At 37.5% G+C, this 21,032-nt stretch overlaps 2 protein-coding genes across 6 annotated transcripts in view; both read left to right on the top strand.

Moving 5' to 3' along the window:
• Positions 1-13,987, top strand: part of LOC126249719 (dnaJ homolog subfamily B member 9-like) — a 42,389-nt gene extending 28,402 nt beyond the window's left edge. For both annotated transcript variants that reach the window (XM_049951401.1, XM_049951400.1), the window contains exon 4: positions 13,215-13,987. In XM_049951401.1, the coding sequence (XP_049807358.1) occupies positions 13,215-13,400 (186 nt within the window). In that variant the 3' untranslated portion in view covers positions 13,401-13,987. The remainder of the gene's footprint in view (positions 1-13,214) is intronic.
• Positions 13,988-19,316: 5,329 nt separating this feature from the next.
• LOC126248646 (ras-related protein Rab-7L1-like) overlaps positions 19,317-21,032 on the top strand; it is a 161,466-nt gene continuing 159,750 nt past the window's right edge. For all 4 annotated transcript variants that reach the window (XM_049949831.1, XM_049949832.1, XM_049949830.1 and 1 more), the window contains exon 1: positions 19,317-19,579. In XM_049949831.1, the coding sequence (XP_049805788.1) occupies positions 19,414-19,579 (166 nt within the window). In that variant the 5' untranslated portion in view covers positions 19,317-19,413. The remainder of the gene's footprint in view (positions 19,580-21,032) is intronic.

The following is a 21,032-nucleotide window of genomic DNA, read 5'->3' as shown; positions in this document are numbered from 1 at the left end:
GACCTCCCCTTTTTTTATTGTATTAGATCATTGGCAAAGAAAGTAAGTATATCTAAAGTTATTGTAAAGTAAATTTGATTTTTAGTACTGCTTTTATCAGTGGTTTGGAAATGAAGCCACTGGAGCAGTATGTACTTTTGATGCAAATTTATTAAATTTTTTGACCAGTTTTGCTTGGTATTTAGGACTATAGTTTGTTTTATGCTTTATGAGTTCATGGAAGTTTCAAAATGTGGGAGTGTCTATAAAAAATGTAAAGTTGCTTGTCATATCACATGAACTGATGGGTCGTCGAAAACTGTATGTCCTAGTTGTTCTAAAGTGAAACCACCTCCTTAAAAGAATTCATTGTTTATTTTTTATTATTTTTTTTCAATTTCTGGTTTTATGGATTCTTACTATGAAAAGGTTAATTTTGCAAAAAAAAAAATTAATTTTTTTAATTGTTGGGATACAAAGCGTTAATAGTTACCATGTTCCATTTGAGATTGTTTATCCATGCAGTTTCTTAATGCATACAATTTTTTGATTGGGTGTTGCAGTATATCTTGGTTAGTTGCTCCGTAAGATATAATAAATAGCTCTCACCCAGCTTCTTAGCAGGCTCACTTTTTACAGCATTTAAATTTATTGTTTCTTATATAGCACTTGTGACATACTTGTAAAAATCTCAAATTATTTACTTCATGTTTACTTAAGTTATTGCTGCAGCACTTTGTCTTCATTACTGTCAAAGGAAAATACAGCTACATGGCATTGAAGCACCACCATAGTATCCCACATAATATTGTTTAGTAACTTGCCCATAAAAGTAAACTAAATTTCAGGTTCTTCTGATGTTGTGAAATAAAATTAAAGCATTTCTTGATTATCGTACCCTGCAGTATCGTTGCTGCTCTAATGCGCAATCGCTGGCATTTGCTCCAGATTAAGAGTGGACACAATTCCCCTTACTTTACTGTTGAAGCACTTTTTATCCTTCCGCAGTGCAGAGTACCAGCCAGTAAGGCGGTACTTGTATTGTCCCAATAGTGGCAACACAGGTGCTAGCTGTCCAGTGCCTAAGTTGAACAGATTGCAGATGGGCAGATCAGTTCTTCATCCATGGAAGATCAACCTGGAACCCATCATCAGTCAGTTACCATTGTGACTGGTAGGAATATGGCTTGTAGGTCAGGAGTGCAGCAGTGGACTCCGAGGTGGCTGCAGCTTGTAAACACCTTTTGAATTCACCATAGCACCAGATCTTCCATCAGTATCCGTAATTCAGATGGAGTGGCCTACCTCTGAGAATGAGGTTGAGGGGGGGGGGGGGGGGCGCAGAGATTTTGTAAAGGGTGATGATGTGATCTCCCCCTCCCCCCCCCTCCTCCCAAAACACACACACACACACACACACACACACACACACACACACACACACACTGATGACTGAATGTGCTCTCATTTTCTGAGCTTGTCAGTGCTCTCAGCTTCTCTAGTGCTCAACTTCAGGGTTTTAGTGTTCCTATATGTGAAGTTTGCATGCTGAAAAGTGTTCTTGTGATATCTCTGAAGTGAAGTTACTTATTTTAGCCTCATTATGGTAACTTTTTCTGTCTGTTCTGCACTGTTGTTGGAGTTTTGAAGTGTGTTCTTGGCTTCTGTCTTGCAAAGTCTGATAAAATAGGCTGCCCCTGTGTTTCTACTTCGGGCATCCTGTGTTGAAATTTGGTTTCATCACCATTGCATAGTCAGCAGACTCAATTCACTTGGCAACATATTGGTTGGTTCTTAACAAAATTTTATTCCTGCACTTACTAACTATTCTGCTGTACAACATTCCCCAAGCCTTAAAAAATTCGTCCTGTATATTCACACCTTTGTACTAGTCTACATGTCTTTTTAATCCCTCCGTCTTGGACTATTTCTGTTATAAAAATTGAAGTCAACATCACAAATCTTAATCCCCTTAAAATATTGTACTAATTCCTATTCAGTTCCTTAATCCTGCTTTCTAGTGCTTAGATGTCTGATTCGCTCTAACTACTCCATTGTGTTTCCTGTTATATTGCTAAACCAAGCAATAGGTAACTCATGCACAGATAATTCTGGGTGTAGTATAGTCTTTCTCATGTAGGAATCATAATTATTAAAGTACTAGTAGCTGAAATGCTTAAGTTTATAACCTGATTCTCTGCTGCTTCTTGTAGTACTGTTGGATGTGTTGTAACATCTTTTCTGCAGAAATACACTTTCTGTGATTCTAGTAGTTGGTCTACTAAGAGAAGAATATCTAGGTTTATGGTATCATTTAAAAATGCCCTGTTTTGGCATGGCAGTATTTCTCCCCTCTTCCCTGGCCAAAACAGCAAAGAGTTTGACAACTCGATTACTGCTGTACCTGTAATTGTTGCTGGTAAGCGAAATATTGTTCCAGCTATATTGCAAACCATTCCATTTATTAAGATTGTACTATTTTTTAACTCTGTTTCAGGCATACCCAGTGGCTTTCTTTTCTTATTACAATTTCCAAAATGTATAACAAATATATCCAGTGTGCACCTACTCCTTGGAAATGCACACAAGGGATGAATACTTACCTCCAACACATTGTTGCTTCAGACTTCCCCAGGAACAATTGTACTTTACATGTGCATGTCACTCGTGACTACTCTGGTCAGTCAGACTGTAATATCTTCCACTGGCAGATCTGTAACTCTTCTGTGGACAACAGCACAAATGTTTCTCTGTTCTTCAAAATTATCAGTACTTCACAGTCCGTACTTGTACCCATTTTCTTACTGTGCTCCATTTCACGGTTTAATGGTGTATAATACAATTTTGATGTCGGGTGTTTAAACCTGTTACCGGAAAATGTATTGACATGTGTAGTCGCACTCCATCTGTTTTCACATCAGCTACTGACATGTAAAATATTGCTAGTTGCTATCAGTTGGTTCTGCTATATGCTGTAACTCAGTTATAAAATCCTTTTGTGCTTCTTGTAGTGTTGCTAAGTACTGCTGTGGTTACAATATTGTTGTGCTTAGCTGTGCATTTATGGCACGGAAAACAGCTTCTTGCAATGTTTCTGTCACCAATCTTGCTTCATTGTAACTATCTGCCAAAATCCATAAAAGTTTGGCTACAACTATTTGCCCATCTATTTCCTGTGGTTGGTTCTGTACCCTTCTAAGATTAATTTATAATCTGCTTAATGCTTCTACTATACTGCATCAAATCCATTGTCAGTTTCTGTACCACTCTTGTGTTATTTAGTACAGCTTGTTCCATATTCCTCAGTTGGTTGGTATGCCATTCCACCAAACTCTTCATAATGTCTGCTACTACTTGCACCTGGCCTAGGGTGTTATTTAAATTTTGAATATCCTCATCATCTGCTGTTCCAAACACTGCTTTAAAAGTTTCCCCACTTGTGTTTATCCATCCTCTCTTTTTCCAAATCAATGTTCTTGGCTTCAGTCAGTTACCTGCCTCAGTTGCAACCTGCTAGATTCCTCCTCCATCTCTGCTAGAATTCCCTTTTCCTTAGCTTCTTTCTGCAGTTACCCAAAGGTATCTTCAAACTCTTGCACCTCATTACTCATTTTTCAAATATTCAGAGTTAAACCAAGCATTCACTGATGACTGGTTAACAGGATGTTGGGTCTTGAGAACACAACTGCAGATTTAAGAGGTTGGTTCTATCCACTGTACGAGATAATAGAAGCAGCAAAATATCTGTATTCATCCTGGCCACCTGTGCTAGCATACCACCGGAGAAAAAGGAATTTCTCATCATTTTCCCTCCCTCCTTCCAAAAGCTTTGGTGCATAACAAAATACTACTGAATACTACACTATCCAGCATAAACAAGAACAAAAACCCCAGAAGAAAAAAAAGAGAGAGAGAGAGAAAAAAAAACAAATCCCACTGTTTGAAACAAAAACAAATGTGCACAGTTAACAAAAGGAAACTAAACATGTGGTCTTAACACATGTGGTACACTGCATGAATCCTAAACAGTTTTAACTCCTGGCTTCTTCACCCTCCTAAAGTTTTGACCACCTGGGATATTGGAATCTGTGGCAAAGTGTTTACCACTCCATTGTATAGTTTGACTCAGTTTACAGAAATAATAAATGTTTTCAAAAAGAAACTGTATCTTCATGGTCACTGGCAATATCATCTCTCACCTAATAATGGACGCTGGTACTTAGTTAAAAACTTTTTCATTCTTCCATTTGATGTGTATTAGTTACAAAAACCCACTGACCACCTTGTTACTGTTTTAATTTCCCCATACATTGCCCCATCTTCTCTTGATGTTATAGTGCCTTTATATTCTCTTGTTTGACCTATTGCAAAACATATCTGATCTGTTTCACACAGTTCTTCACTGACTCCACATTTGCATCTATTTTAGGTTTCAGAAACTCGAAAGGAGATTGCATCTTTTTACTGTGTTCGACCTTTTATGGTGACAGTCCTGTACTACTGTGTATTTGTGAATTATATGCTTAGACAACATATTGCAAATATGTATCCCAATTACTGTGTTGACTTTCACATAATGGCTTATCATCTTTGAAATCATATTGGATCTGTACAGTACAACCATTTGCTTGTGGATGGAAAGGGCTAATATGTCTGTTATGAAGCAGGCGAGCGACACATCTGGTTCAGAAGGTGTGGCACAAAATTTGTATCCTGATCTATAATTATAGTATCAAGAATGTCAAATGTTAATATCCAATTATTAAGGATTGCATTAACGACTGTGCTTGCCCACTGGTGCGAAATTGCTACAATTGCTATGAACCAGGGAAAATGATCCTCTATCATTTGAATTGACTAGTTACTAGCTGCAGTTCTATTAAAAGGTCAAAGTTTCAGAAGGTTGTGTCGCTTGTGGTAATCTTTGCAATGGTCTGTGTCGGTGACTCAAATCTGCTCTTTGCACACAGTCTTGCACGTACTGGTCAACTTTTTGCTTTCTGGACCTCCATCAAAATTTTTCCGTTGTGTGTGTATTTGTCGTTCTATGTCCTTCATGACCTGCCAACAAACGATCATGAGCCTGTTGCAAAACTTCACATCCAAACGATGAAGGACAGGCTATGCATGGTCCATACTTCTGAACAGTAAACTGTCGTGCATCACAAACTGTGGCTGTCACCTAAAAGCCCAACAGTGTATGTCTGTTGCTTCTGCTTTCTGCCACAAGCTTTTGCCTAGTGTTTGCAGAACTCAAATTTTTCTACTTAGCATTCCTTCAAAGTCAAAGAAAACTATCAGCATGGCTTTGATATTTGACCTGACCTGACAAGCTTTTTTTTTTTTTTTTTTTTTTTGGGGGGGGGGGGGGACCTTTCCTGACACGTTGTGAAGATTGGACCTTGGTTTCAATGCCATAACTGTAGACCTGCATCTCATCACCAATTTGCATGATCCAGAAGCTCTTCACAGATTGTAGGGCAAAGCTCTTTCTAGTCTTGACTCCTGAGCTGTGGGACAAACCTGGCAGCAACACTGCATTCCAAGATGCTGTGACAGGATTTCATGACATGATCCAACTGAAATGTTACATTCTTCTGCAATCTCTTGGACAGGCAGCCCTTGACTGGCATGCACAATTTCATTGAGGTTCCTGACATGATCATTTTCAGTAGACATCAAATGGTGTCCTGAACAATGATCATCTTTAACTTCCATCCCGCCATTTTTAAACACTGATTATGGCTCAAGTGCTCATCACCATAGGCTTCTTGCATCATTTGGTATGTCTCTGTAAAGGTTTTCTCAAGTTTCACACAAAATTTAATGCAGATGTATTGCTCCTCTAATTCTGCCATCTCGAAATATGCAAACTGTGTGACACAATTTTCTACTCGATACAGCACTGAACAATAACTAACAGACATACAACAATAAAACTTTCAGCTGGTACACATTAAATGCAAGCATGTGCAGGGATGCCAACAGCATGCTGCATCAACACACTATTGACGCTAAAATATGATTGTTCTGGAATTTTTTGAACACACATCGTAATTACACAGGCCTAAAAACATTGTAACTGTTTTGTAGTTTGTGTGGTACAAAATCATGTACTGCTGATAATAAATGTGGATCAGCCTTTACTCTTTCTGGCTGATTACATGTTCTAGATAATTTACTTCCGTTTGAGCTAAATGGCACTTATCAGCACTGAGTGTTAAGTTGGCTGTTTGTAGTCATTTAAAGACTCTTTCCAATCATTTCACATGTTCTTGTGTGTCCTTTGCAAATATGATTGTCATAAAGATACACCATGCATTTCTAAGTTTCACTCTATGAAGCACTCCATCTAAGAGTTTCTGAAATGTAGCTAGAGTGTTTTTTTAGTCCAAATTGTATCCTATGATAATGATAATTTCCCTACGAAAAATGCTGTTTTTGGCAGGTCTTCCAGAACTACCTCAAGCTGGTTGTAGTCGCTCTTCAAATCCATAGTCAAAAATTATTTGTTGACCAAGATTAGCGAATGTCACCATGATACTTGGGATGGGATATGCATCTGCACTTAAGAAGCGATAATCGCAACAGAACCTGTATTTTTTGGTACCATCCAATGACTTTTTGGGCACAATGACAGTGTTTGCATTTCAGGGACTAACTATCCTCAATGATTCCATCAGGCAACAGCTTGTCAATGAATCAGTAAATTTCCCATTACTGGTTGTAATTGATTTGGGACCCTGTATGGTTTCTTATATATGCTGGAGCATAGCTCTCTGTTGATGTCCTGTGCTGCGTAATTGGTGCCACCAGCAATGGACCCTCTGTATAGAACAAATATGTGAACCTAAACAATAAAGCTTCCATCCCTTCAATATCTTTGTGTTGCAAGTGTTAAACTTTCTCACGTAGTGCAGAATTGTTAACGATATGCTTGTGGCTGCAGCTGCCATCCAACCTGTCAGCATCATAACTGGCGACTATTAGGCCCATTGGAAAACTCACCTAGTTCATGCCAAAATTGTCTAAACTCATGGTAACTATAAATTCTTTATCTATAGCTGAAATGCATACTATGCTCCTGCACACCATACAATGCGACTTATCTAACACTTCATTGCAGATCAGTGGTTCTACCATGTAGAACAGCTCCCTCAATAAGTCTGTACCCACACTAAACCAGATCAATTTTCTTGTACCTGCTGGTACTTTAACCTGCTGATTAACCTTTAGTGTACATATGCACAGTTTACCTACATAAGAGGTCCAGACTAACAACTGACACATGTGTAGCCTTGTCTATCAAGAATTTGTCTCTTATTCCCTACTATAGCAACCGAGCAACAGTCTGCAATTATTCTTGCAATGCACTGTTTTATTGGGAATGGCCTCAGATGGTCAAGGCACTCCTGTTAGCATTTAACAAATGCTGCTGCTTCTTGTGCTTCTCCTGCTTACTATTTTCGCGGTCACACAACATGCCCATCCTGACCAGATTCAGAGGACTGTGGTTGGTGACACTGCCTCTTCGTGTGGCCCTTTTGTCAACCTCTGTTGCATTTAACATCAGGGGAGAAAATACCTCAGTCACACTGGTTTTCAAGTTGCAAAACCTGTTTCCTCTGTGTGGCAATTCTGAGAGCAAACAACAAATCACTAGAATTCTCCATCCCTACCCTTCATGACATATCTGCTGAAATACCTCTCATGAATACATCAAGGGCCCTATTCTCTGCTCCACACCTCTGCATTGTGCATAAATGTGTAAGTCTGTGAGTTCAGCTTAAGGATCATATCAGAGAATGTCCTTACTGATTCATTATGTTTCTGCATTAAACCCATGAGCTTTTCTGTGAACGGAAAAATCCAAGCACTATTTTGCTTACAATAGCATTGGGTTAGTTCTTCAGACCTCACCAATAGTTTCATAGCATATGACATACATTTTAGCGTCACCTGCTAACCGTAACTTAGCCATAGATATACATGTTGCATCGGACCAGTTCCCTAAGCAAGCTGCTTCCTTGACATCATCCAGAAAATCTGACACACCCTAGCTGTCATTGAATCAATAGATGGAATAGGGATGCTAACTACAGTGTTATCTCCTCCATGTGCTTGCACCAGCCCAGTTGCTGCATGTAATGTTTGTAATTCCTTTGAATTTCTTCATTAACATGGCTGTGTTCTGTTTTATCTCTGGTAAAGTGACTACCTGATTTTTCAAAACTTCAATGGTTGCATTCAAAGTTACTGAATGCGTTTGATCATTGTGTAACATCCATTTTGAACTACACCTCACAACACATGGGATCCCTTTATACTGACACAACATCAATAAGCAAAAATAACTATACTAATCTTTCCTAAGTTCCTTAGCGCAGCAACATTCATTGCACTGCCATGCTTCATGACCAAATCGTCTTAAAGTTTCATATGTTACTGACATGGTCATAATATACAGTAGCTCGTGCCGTGATAAATTACAAAACTGGCACCTAGTCTGGCGTAATGTTCTTCCCTACAGGTATGCCTTGACTGTGATAGGTTTTCAGGCTATTGTGGCCTATACAATGCCAATTTCAAATTACTATGCAGATCCTTCTGAATCAACACGGTCCCAAAACAAAAGAAAAAGAAAACAGGCCAACAAAAATTTGGTCACTCAAAACCATGTGATGACAAATGCTGCTGGGTGTTAATGTACAGATGTGGCTCAGCCAATGGTGACAGCCAATGTCAGTGCCTCAGGCATTCAATTTGTAGGACAACAGGTTCTCCTGACACCACGTGGCATGTTAGAACCACTTTCTGATTCAAATTTAGTATGCCAGAACCACTGCTGACATCAGTGTCATGACCTGAGCCAGGATCGCATTGTTATCAGGAGGTTGACAGAGAGTGTGGACGAGTGATCTTGTCAAGTGCCAGGATGCTAATGGAAAATCATTAAACATCATTCAATTAACAATCATTTATTGGTGAGAGTTTTCCAGCCACTCCATCTCCTTCCCAGCATTGCCTAGCAGTGACTGTGCTGAGTCTGCATTGCTTGAAAGCACGAGGAACTTGCTGAACATGGGTCCTCCATTGCCTGTGGGAAGTGCTGCAGCCCCGTCACAGGATGATGGAGTGGCTGTGTGTCCTCGCAACCTGGAATGGTTGTGGACTTCCGTAAGAGCCTCAGCACTCCTGATGAGTGAGTGAAGCTATACTGAGGCTCGACCCTAGTAATCTGGTTGCCCCTGCTGCTGGTTGTTGAGAGAGACAGTATGTAGGGGGAAGACCCAGCAGCAACACAAAGGACAGCCCAAATGGCAGCCTCAACACCCAGCCAGTAAGGTGGTACAGCTACTGACATAGTAGCGGTAACATAGGTGGCCCGGCACTTAAGTTGAACAGATTGCAGATGGCAGAATGGTTCTTCATCCACAGAAGATCAACCTGACTCCATTCTCAGTCACGCACCATTGTGACCATCAGGAATCTGGTTTGCAGATCAGAAGTGCAGCAGTGGACTCCCAGTTGGCAGCAGCTTGTAGACACCTGTTAAGTTCGCCAGAGAATCTTGTTACTTAATAGAGTGGGTCTTCCATCAGTATCTGTAATCCAGATGGACTGTTGGAATGGCCTAACTCAGAGAACAAGCTTGTGGGGAATAGTGGGGGAAGGGTTGTGAACAGATCAGAGGTTTTATAGCAGCTGATAATGTGATCTCCTCCACACTGATGACCAGATGTGCTCTTGTTTTCTTAGCCTATCAGTGCTCTCGGTTGCTCTGCTGTTCAACTTCAGGGTTTCAGAGCATTCCATTATGCGAAGTTTGCATCCTGAAAGGTGTTCCTTTGACACCACTAAGTGAAATTACTACATTTAGCCTCATTACAGTAACACATGCTGTCTATTCTGCACTGTTGCTGAAGTGCTAAATCTGTTCTTCTTGTCTTGGTGTGCCTAGCTTATTTGTACTTTGGACAACTTTGTTGACATTTAGTTAAGACACCATTGTGTAGCCAGCAGACATGCGCCACTTAGCAACATCTCCGTTGTTTTGTAACTAAATTTTATTCCTGTACTTACTATTCTGCTGTGCAACAATGGGAACACTCAGGGGTTGTCAGCTGTAAAGCCTCATGTTCAACAATATATGCCTATGGTGTTCTCCAAAACATGTCGTTGTATTCTGTTGTCAGATCTGCCACAGAGCAGGCATTCTATGATGAGGTGTGGACATCCAACACCTTGTCACTTACTTGTGGTTTCACCATCTTTCCACCACTTTCCATAGATACTGACAACAGCAGTGTTTGAAAAGCAGATTAGCTTTGCCATTTCTGAGATACTAATTCTCAGGTGCTTGGCCAAAGCAATCTGTCAGAATCACTTATGTAATTGATTTTCCCATTTGTAACCCGAATTGTCAGTAGAATGTTTCTCCATTTGTGTCTGCTCCGCCTATATACTCCCCTTACCGAGTCGTGCACACGCATCACCACCAGGTGGCATACAACCTCATGATGAGCAGTTGTAATGTTTTGGCTCATCAGTGTATTATGTACACTCTTTGAGACATTATTTACATTACAGTACCTGTTTTCCACAATTATATTTACATGATTTTTGCAGGTGAGTTGTGTACAATCTTCAGTGACTGGATAGGGGTTGGGGGAGGCAGAATGTTCACAAGGACAAGTGTGTGCAAGCAGGGCCTTGAGGTTGAATCTCTACTTGTTTATTCTGTACACATGTGCCGTAGTATATATATGAACCAGCTCTCACTTGCACTGTGTAGAGCTCAGACTTACCCCAGGGGGGTTAAACTTTTAAGCTGTGGGTGACTATCATGACATTGAGGTGTTATGTTATTCTAGAACTCAGTCTGTGAACTTATTAACAAATTATGCAATCTGATGTAAATGACTTTTACAGCCTCTGTTTATATACTCGTGCTGGGTTCCTACTCTGGAAGGAGGACATTCCCCAGTCTGTGATACTTGTGCCATGCAAATAACTGTGAGCCATAGTGCGATTTATATTTTGATGTGAGGGCAGAAGCAAATTTAAGTGAGGGCTTGCCTTCTGTTTCAGCTGCCGACAAGACAAGTGTAGTAAAATCTGTAAAAAAGAAACTGTGGAGTGGCTTGCTCATCTTATTTTTATTGCATTGACCAGTTAGCAAAATGTATCTGTTGTACTATTTTAGATATTTCCATAGAATTTGTCGTATTGTCAAAAGTTGTAGACCTGACAGTAAACATGATTTTATTTTTTACTTTGCATCATCATGCTATGTATCTTCAGAAATGTGCAGTCTAGAGTTAATGATCTACCTCCCTCATTGTGTTGTCATACCTCAAAGCATTGAATATCATAATCCGTATAGAAGGTTCTGATATGTGTAGTAAACAGCTTCATAGTCCTGGATTTTGCTGATAGTTTTTTTCCTGTGACAACTTCTGTCACAGTTTCCTGGGGAAATATGTGTATCAGGTATGCATGCATTGTTCTCTATGTTTGAATTGCGTTCATCTCAATAAATGGTTACCAGTACTGTATATTTTGTGCACACTAATAAACTGGTAACACAGTTGTTTTCTGTTGCAGAAACTTCATATTTTGTTGCTTTTCTGTTGGAATGATACTGTGTGCACAACAAGCTATATAATATCAAACTCTTCTCAAATCTCCCCATTCTTGTAACAGAAAAAGCCCTGAACTTTTCTCCTAACCTCCTTCAGTTTCTTGTATAATGCATACACTGAAAGACTTCCTTGATGGATGCAGATCAGCTTCCTCTCTTCATGTTCTGTCATAGGTCCTGCTAATGTGTTTAAACAGTGTCTTTACTGACATATTGGTGTTGCATTTTTTGGTAATGGCATTTTAATAGAAGGCTATTTCTTAAAAATATGGTCAAACTAGACAGGAAAATGTATTTGTTATTCAGGTGATGCATTTTTGTAGACACTGTTTGGACAAAATTTTGTCCAGACGTCCATCATTGGAGATGAAGAAAGACAGCTGCTTTAACTTTTAGCTTTTAACAATTTGCAGATTTTGAAAAATATTGATGCATTAAGTTTCCTGTAATATGGGATATAATGACTGTAACAAGTTGCTAATTAAGTGTAATGGGTTAATGGTGAAAGTATCATACTCAGAAGTTCTAGACAAGGCTCGAGGTCATATCCTGGCTTTTATGAAGTTCTTTGTTGCATAAAACTTATTTTTTCACACAACATTCACAAATTCTCCCTATCAGACAAATAAAACTGTAAACAATATTGAAATACTGTTTATTTTGTATAAAAAAAAGATGGCAAGCAGAAATGCATTGTGGCTTTTGCAAGAGGAAGAACAACAATTTAAAAACATTATTAATTTCGTCTAAAATTTCGGCATACATATCGTATGCTTATAAGTTGTTCACACCATAATTATGAACAATGACCACTCTCCACCATATTAAGTTCTGTAGCAAATAGTAATTGTAATGAATTGTACTGAACCCTTCAGTATATAGTGTCTGAATCAACTACTTTTGGCACATGGTCAATCCCAAACCCATTCAACTCCTCAACAAATTTAATCAGTTCCTAGCTGCTGCTATTAATATAATTTTGACATTCTTGTTATAAAAATGGAACAGCAAAGAAGAAATTGTTTTCTTCAGGTTTTGAAATCTCTACATTTCTGTCAGGCAGGATTGAAGCAGAAACTTGTATTGTATGTTAGTGAAACATAACAAGAGTACAAAATAAAACATTAACATTAGGAAACTAAGAACAAGCAAGCTGTTAGTATTTGAATTATTCCTGTATGGAAAACTGAGAAACTAAGATGACAGTCGCAATCTTACCAGATATACACACACCTTCATGGAATCTGTCTTAAGGATACCACATTATTGTGGTAACAGATATGAAAAGGAGAGAGGAAAATACAAAAGAAAATTTAAGATTGTATGATGAGAATATTTACTGTGTGTATTAAGGTATGAAGAAGGTGAATGCATAGTAAAAAATTTAGTGGATTTCAAATCATTTGAAATGCAAAACAGTGAGAAATGATTTTATTAGGTATTGTATTTAACAGCTAGGGTTAGATATATTCAGTGATTGATTTCAGATCAGTCATCTTATTTGAATGTAGTTCTTTAGTTTAATATACATAATTTAAAACTTCAAACATTGTAATCATCTAGGAAACAATAACTTTATGCTTTGTTGCAGGATGACACCCCTTTCTTCAGTCATACTGGATTTGACCACAAAGTAGGGAGCTCATTCTTTGGAACTCACTATGGTCACAATCAACAACACTCCCATAGGAGCCATTCAGAGTTTTCTGGTGGTCGCTGTAGGACAGTGACGCAGCGCATTGGCAATATGGTTACCACATACACTCAGTGTTCATAAGTTCCTGTGATGTGCACATAGCAGCTGTAATTTATTGTTTAAATATTCTGTAAATTTGTTGAGACTTTTTATTATTATTATTATTATTATTATTATTATTGCTCTTCCTTGCCACTATATCACAGTTCCATTTTTTGCACAAGGACTGAAATTAAATTGTTTATTATTGATTGTGTATTATTCTTAGTAAAATAGAAGTATTACCATTGCATCTAAACAAGCATATTTGAAGTTTTTGATGATGTTTTGTTTTACAAGGAATCTTTGTGTATGTGCCACAAATTGTGAAATTTGGTTGTATCACTTACAGGTGAAAGTGGAATGTTTCAATGAGAAGTTCCTTGAAAACAACTACAAGAATATTATTTGTCTGCTTCATCATAATTAAACTGTTCTTTTTGTGTACATTATTGCACCACAGATTGTCAAAGGATTGACAGTAGGTTATTCATTGTGTATTGTTTTGTTTTTGAAGGAGTGAATTTACCATAAGTTAAAATTATGTGGAAGAAGTAACTAAAAATTCATATATCACTGTAAAGTGTGTGTTTCTGCAATGATGTAATTAAATGTTTTGTTGTCCCACATGTTTATAAGTGCCTGTTAACTTTGCACACTATCCTCATTTTCCCCCTGAGGAAGGAACTAACAGTTCTGAAAGTTAGGAATAATTTTATCATTTTTAAAAGTGTTTCTGAACAGTACCATAAATTTGCCACATGAAGGTAAGTAATGGCAGAACATTCTGTCTCCCCCTAATTTTATAGTTTTGAAGATTTTAAACTCTAATCTTCTTCCTTCAGAGACCATTTGTTAGAGAAAATACTCATGGTATTTACGATAATGGTTCCAATTTCATATTATACATAGTACTTGCCTGTCCTGTGTTTTATACATTCGGTATAACATCGGAGACTGCAGTCTCTCTAGATTGGTGTGTTTAAGAAAAGATAGAAATCTCCCCAGATATGTCATGAAATAGCATAACGTGATTTGAGACAGGATAGCTTCAGTGAGTGCTCAGTCAATCTGTTGTATTGTCGGATTGTACTCACTGATTATTATGTGCCCAACAACTGCACTTCTGCTCAGTGTGTAAGTTAGTTAGTTAAATGTTCTATTTATCATGTGCATGATAAATGATAATGATGTAAAACAAGTTATTTTACATTCACATCATAAATTAATTTGTAAATATGGCTACATGCTGAACAGTTGTAAAGTGACACTGCCCCACCCTCCTCCCATCCACCAAGGAGAAACTTTTTCAAATTTTAATTGCAGCATTGTGCACCACTTTTTGTGCTGAAAGCAATCTTAATGTGGAGTAAAGTAATGAATGTAATTTTCCCTTCTGGTATTTTAATTATGAACATTGTTGTTCCCTTTTGAACTGCTATGGATTCTTTAAAAAAAAAAAAAAAAAATCATGAGGGAATAAACACACCATGATGCAGCAGCCAGAATGCTCAACTCCTTAAACAGATGTCTACAGGACGAGTGTGGGTAAGCACCACATATTATTCTTAAAACACATTTTGAGCAACAGAACTTTCTTTCTTTAAGACAAGTTTACCCAGAACATTATTCCATATGTTGTTATTGAATGAAAATGTGCAAAATATGTCAAATAGCTGATTTCTCTCTCCCCAACATTTGCAATGATTCTAAGAGCAAATGTGGCTGAACTAAGTTGTTTAAGGAGTTCCAAAATGTGCTTCTTCCAGTTTAAATTCTCATCAATATGGACCCCTAAGAGTTTAGAAGTTTCCAACGTAGTTACACTTATCATTGGTATAGTACCCCAAGCTGTACAGAACCGAATAGGTTGTGACTTTTTAAAATTGAGAATGAGACCATTTGCAGAAAACTGGTCTACACTTTTAAGATCATTCTTTACCATTTCTTCTGTTTCTGTATTTTTACTTGGATTGATTGCATCTGCAAAAATAACTAATTCTGCTTTTTCTATATTAGGTGGAAGATAATTTACAAATATGAGGAACATTAGTGGGCCTAAAATTGAGTCTTGTGGAATCCCATATGTGACTTCTCCACAGACTACTTTCTGCATTCTTTTGGTTAGACATCCATTGGCCGGCTATACCATCAGTCTCATAAAACTTCAGTTTATGTTGGAGGATCTTTAATGAACACAGTTGAATGCCTTAGATAGGTCACAAAAAATACCAACCATCATTATTTTATTATTTAATGCTTATAAAATTTGGTGAGTGAACATGGAAATGGCATTATCAGTAGAGCAACTCCTGTGATTCAAACAGTGATTTGCTGAGGATACTATTGATGCTCAGGTGAGATACTATTCTAGAATACATCACCTTCTCAAAAATTTTGGAAAATGATATCAGCAGTGAAACAGATCAGTAGTTATTGACATCTCTCCTGTCACTTTTCTTAAAGAGGGGTCTGAGAAAGCAGTAAAGCCAAGATTTATTTCAGAGTGCTGGTACTTCCTCATAAATGCTCCTCATGTGTTTCAGGGGAGGTTTCATGCATTCATTGTATTCAGTTTTTAAGTCAAAAGTGACAAGGGATACCACTTCAGTATTCTCATCGTTTTGTGTATGGATTACAGGGTAAAGGGCTATACCATATAGCTTCTATTGTTAAATAAATTTAAAAAATAATGTAGTGTATATATAAGCTGATATCTACTGTTAAACATTTACAAGCTCATTCAAGCTTTTATTTCTGCATAGATGGTAGTAAAATCTGGCAAGCATTGTATTCAGTCAGTCTTTAAATCTATGTTTTAATTGTGAAAATCTCATAAGTTACAGCAGAGTTTATGAATTGGGCTGCTGATGTATTCAGTCTAGAAAATCTGAAATAAGTGTCTTAAATGCTGTCAGGTGACAGAACAGATTGTGGTCAGCATGTAGTGAAGGGCGAATGGGGCAAAATTTTGCATGAGGCTTCTTGTACTTTTGCTCTAGAGTAGTTAGTTCTTGAGAAGAGTGCTGACATGATGGAGAATGTAATTTTAAAATAATATTTGAAGTATTTTGATTCAAATGCATTTGGTATTGGAGTGCAACAATTCTTGGCTTTAATTATGAATTTGTCCTCAAATCTAATTGAGTAATGTCTTGTGGTTGTATCACAGAATAAAGTTTGTGGTCATAGTTACAAGCCTGATGTGCCTCCCCTGCAAAAAGAAAGAAAGAAAGAAAGAATGTCACTGCAGAAGTTGTGGGAGGAATGTATGCAAAAGAGCTAAGTGGAACAAGTTACTGTAAAACAGTAATTAATAAGTATAGAATAAAAATCACTGTTGCCTTTCCAAAACTTGTAGTTGAGCACCAAGTTACTGTAAAACAGTAATTAATATGTATACAATAGAAATCATTTGTTGGCTTTCCAAAACTTGTAGTTGAGCACTATAAAGTGAACTGAGACAAACTTGTAACTATTCAAAACATATTATAATAATGTGACAAGACAGTAATCTTAAAATGTGCATAAGGCAATAGATAATCAATTAAACAATCTGTTGAACTTCATACTTCAGGTTTTGAAGTGCTTAGTGCTTCCTTTTTCTGTGAGTGGCAGTCTCTCTCTCATGCCTCTGCATACATCTCACCTAGGATTCATTCAGAGCAACAAACATGTCAACACCATATTCTATACTACAAAGTGACTATGCTGGAACCTGGTATTAGCATTTGGTTGCACATCCAGTTGATTTTCAATATTTCTTGTAGTTGTTGACTGAATTTAAAATTTTCTCATCTAATCATTAAGTGGTATAATCCTATGTTAAAAACTTCACAACAAAACAAGTACTAGAGGTAGAAAAAGTGTGTTTGTCTTGAAGCAGCAAACACCAAGGATTTATTCATCCAGTATTTGAGAATGAGAACACGTAGCAACTTCCAATTTTTGCTTGCATTTAAGACCTTTATGAAATGTTTTCTCACATACAGCTCCCCCCCCCCCCCCTACACACACACACACACACACACACACACACACACACACACACACACACACACACACACACAGAGGTTGAGATCTGTGAAGAGCTTTCTTTTGCTTAAAATGGAGCCCAGGTCACCACATTTATATACTTTCAATGTTTCACATAATTAGAGCACTTAGTGACTTCAAAAACATTTAAAGATAATTTCAAACCACTTCTAAACTTTTTCTTGCTTATATGCTTAATGTCAAATATTTAACACATTAACTCAATTGTAAAGTAATCAGATGTTTGAAGCTGTTTCATACACGAAACATAGTTTCTTTAAAGAATCGGGGGTTTACTGATACGTGCTAAAGGATCATTGTTGGAATACCTGTGCACCTTCTGATAAGTTTTTTAAATGTATCACTAACTGTTGGACACTCATGAGTAATACAGAAAAATACCTAGTAGAATGCAGCACCCCTTTCCATCCAATGACAGAGGCAACGTGAAGTGGCATGATGCAAAGAGAGACATGAATCATTGGGGGAGGGGGGGGCAGCATCTTGATTGATGACTGCTCATCACCCACACATGGCTCATGGTGATTAGTCAAAGCTATGTAAAATTGTGCGTACATGTCTTTATTGTGTTCCTGAGATGCACTGGTATTGCACTTCTTGCTGATTCAGTGCTGTACAGTTACTCTGACAGCCAGTACAAGGTCCAGTGACATTCTAGTCATAAGACACATCACAAGAGCACACTGCCTCCAACACAGCAGTCCCCCCTCACCCCCCCCCCCCCTCTCTCTCTCTCTCTCTGTCTGTCTGTCTGTCTTTCTTTCTTTCAGTTCCTCATGCATGCAAAAGTACTGTGGCAGATGTCTTCGCTGATTCTTTTCCAGGCTGCACAAGTTTATACACAATCTATTGGCCTTTAGACAAAATACTAAAATTATTACATTGTGTGTACTTATTGCTGACTTATAATGCAAATGAGAGAATGTTTGAAAATGTGTCTGAAATGATTTCACTGTACCCCTCTACATTTTGAATTTTACACTCAAGAACAAGCAAAGTTGCATTCAACCAGGTAAACTTGGGAAAATGCTGTCTTTACTTTCATTGTAATGAGATCACTTCCTTTGTTCACAGTAATATAGTATGTAAATAGTCTGTCATTTAATTTAGATTGAAGACAGGTTGCTGTGTATCTTAACTATCATTAATAGACACTTTTTACTTCTGGTTTGCTTTCTTAGGACAATACTGATACACACAAGATCATCATCATCATTATTATTATTATTATTATTATTATTATAACAACAGTTGCTGTGAAATGGGTGAAGCTACAGAAGAAACAAGAAAGGATGAGTCATGTCACATTTTTTGTAAAATTGTGGAATTACCACTGAAAGAGGAAATAATATGTTGCTCAAGATGTTAATTTCTGCTATAAATATTAATTACTCTCATGAGTAAATATGTAAATTAATTGTCTTGGCACAAAAGGCCAAGGGAGTTATTGTTAAGTATGTGAAACACAGCCAATGAAATAATCTGTAGGAAAGCTTTGTCAGTTAATCAGTTTTGTGAGTATCATATCTGAATCAGAAACAAAGTAAAAAGAAGTAAAGTATTTAATACAGAAAATTTAAGGAAATGTGTGTTGCTTGTTGATGACAATGTGACAGGTAAATGTGTTCAAGAAATGATCACTGAAAGAGCAGCATTTTTATGTAAGATATGTTTCTGGAAAAGGTCACACTTAGAATTTTTAATAATAGAGAATTCTGGGATAAAAGCTTTCTTGCTGGTAAATATAGCAAGTGTATTACCATGAATGAAAACTGATTACATAATATTTGTAAGCTGGTCACTACACAGCAAGATGTTATGAAACAAGCCAGTTTGTATTCAACCTTGAGGAGGGTTTTATATAACAGCCAGGAGTGGCCAGCCAGCAGCACAGAACCCAATTACCAGTATGCAGTTTGAGTGGGGGAGAGAACTGCCAGCAGCGTTCTAGGTCTTCTCATGTTGGTTTCCTGTTTCACTGTGTGTCACATGGGTGTGCATGTCCAGCAACAGGACCCAGCTAGTATTTTGGCCACGAGTTGGCTCAATCGACTCAGAAGAGGAGAAAAGTAGGAGTGATAAGGAAAATATGAGTCGGGATAGGTCACCTGCAGATGAGGGCAGTGAACCAGAAAGTGAAGCTCAATTCTATTCATCTGAACCAAGTGAGTACTTGTCTTTATTTCAGTAGTTATTAACCTTTTAACAACACAATATGCAGGTTTTTGAATGTGTGTTATCCAAAACAAGAAGTGACAGTTTGCTACAATAACAATGTGTTATTAGTGACAGGATATTCTCTGCACATTCTGTTGTATCTTGTAATGTAGAGATGAACGTTTTAGTTCTGTTTTTGCTGCATTATTAGAATGAAACCAAAGTTTGCTTTCTATGCCAAAGTAAATAAGGGGGTGTGACTTGAAGCACAATTTTCATGCTGCATTTCTTTTGACACACTGAAAGTTCATTTAAGTGAGAGTAATACTTAAATTAGGGAAGGTGCTTTCTGTTGCAAATTACATTGATGCCAATCAGTTGTTGGGGACTGTTTTGGTTTTATTGTATAACAGGTTTGGATTGAATTGCCACAGAACAAGTGTTAAAGAGACTTTACCATTGCAGAAAACATTTTCAATTAATCCAGAACTGTAAATGATTTGTATTAGAGAAGTTTTCAAAAGTACTTTCTCTGTGATGACACACATTTAACTGCTGGTAAATACTGTACAACTGATGCTTTAATTCTTCAGTTTTTGTCACATACAGTGACAGAACAATATTTAATAAGTGGACGGAATGATAAGAAAATATAAGTAGTTTCAGTAACTTGATAAATTTTGAAGTTAAATTTATTTACACAGGTATTTCTGGTATTCAGCACAATTTCATTTGGAAAGTCAGAAGTTAAAAATTTTTCCTCTGTGTGTGTGTGTGTGTGTGTGTGTGTGTGTGTGTGTGTGTAGGGAGGGGGGGGGGTACAGATCATTATGCAAGACCAGTAAAACCAGAAAGACTGAGAATAGTGTAGATTTCTCCTTCCTCTTGTTGTAAAATGTTATGGATATCTGCTACTGCACAGGACCATTATGTTTCTCCTCTGATGATGAATTTATAAGGCTTCAGCACGAAGTACATTTCACGTCTGCAAATACACACTATTCAGTACATTAATGTACAAGATTCTAACAGTTTTTTTGGTGCATAATAACTACTATACTGATGACCATTTGCAGAAAAAGCCATTCAATATTAATAATTTCTTGGTAACTTTTTCCTTAAGTTTTGTACCACAACTGACCCGAAAACACACATTTATAGATCCCACTGTATGGGAGCCTGTAGAAAATTTTTTTTGTTATCCACTATATATATGAAAAAAAAAAAACTCTGTACTTCAGATTAGAGGGGTGGGTGGGGGGTAGGAGTGCCCCACCTCCTGTGGATACCTGTGAGGACATGGGAAACAAAGATAAAAAGAAATGCAGAATTTCACTTTTCTCTTCTGCACTTCACACCTCATTGTGTTCTCATTCTGAAAATGTGTTCCTTCGTGCATTCCTTTCCTAAATGGTATGTTTTTAAATGCTTTTGCCATTATTTGACTCTGATCATATTTCA

This window comes from Schistocerca nitens, chromosome 3 (genome assembly GCF_023898315.1).
Source record: "Schistocerca nitens isolate TAMUIC-IGC-003100 chromosome 3, iqSchNite1.1, whole genome shotgun sequence".
NCBI lineage: Eukaryota > Metazoa > Arthropoda > Insecta > Orthoptera > Acrididae > Schistocerca > Schistocerca nitens.
Note: the sequence above shows the minus strand (reverse complement) of the source record. Positions and strands in the feature narration are given on the sequence as shown.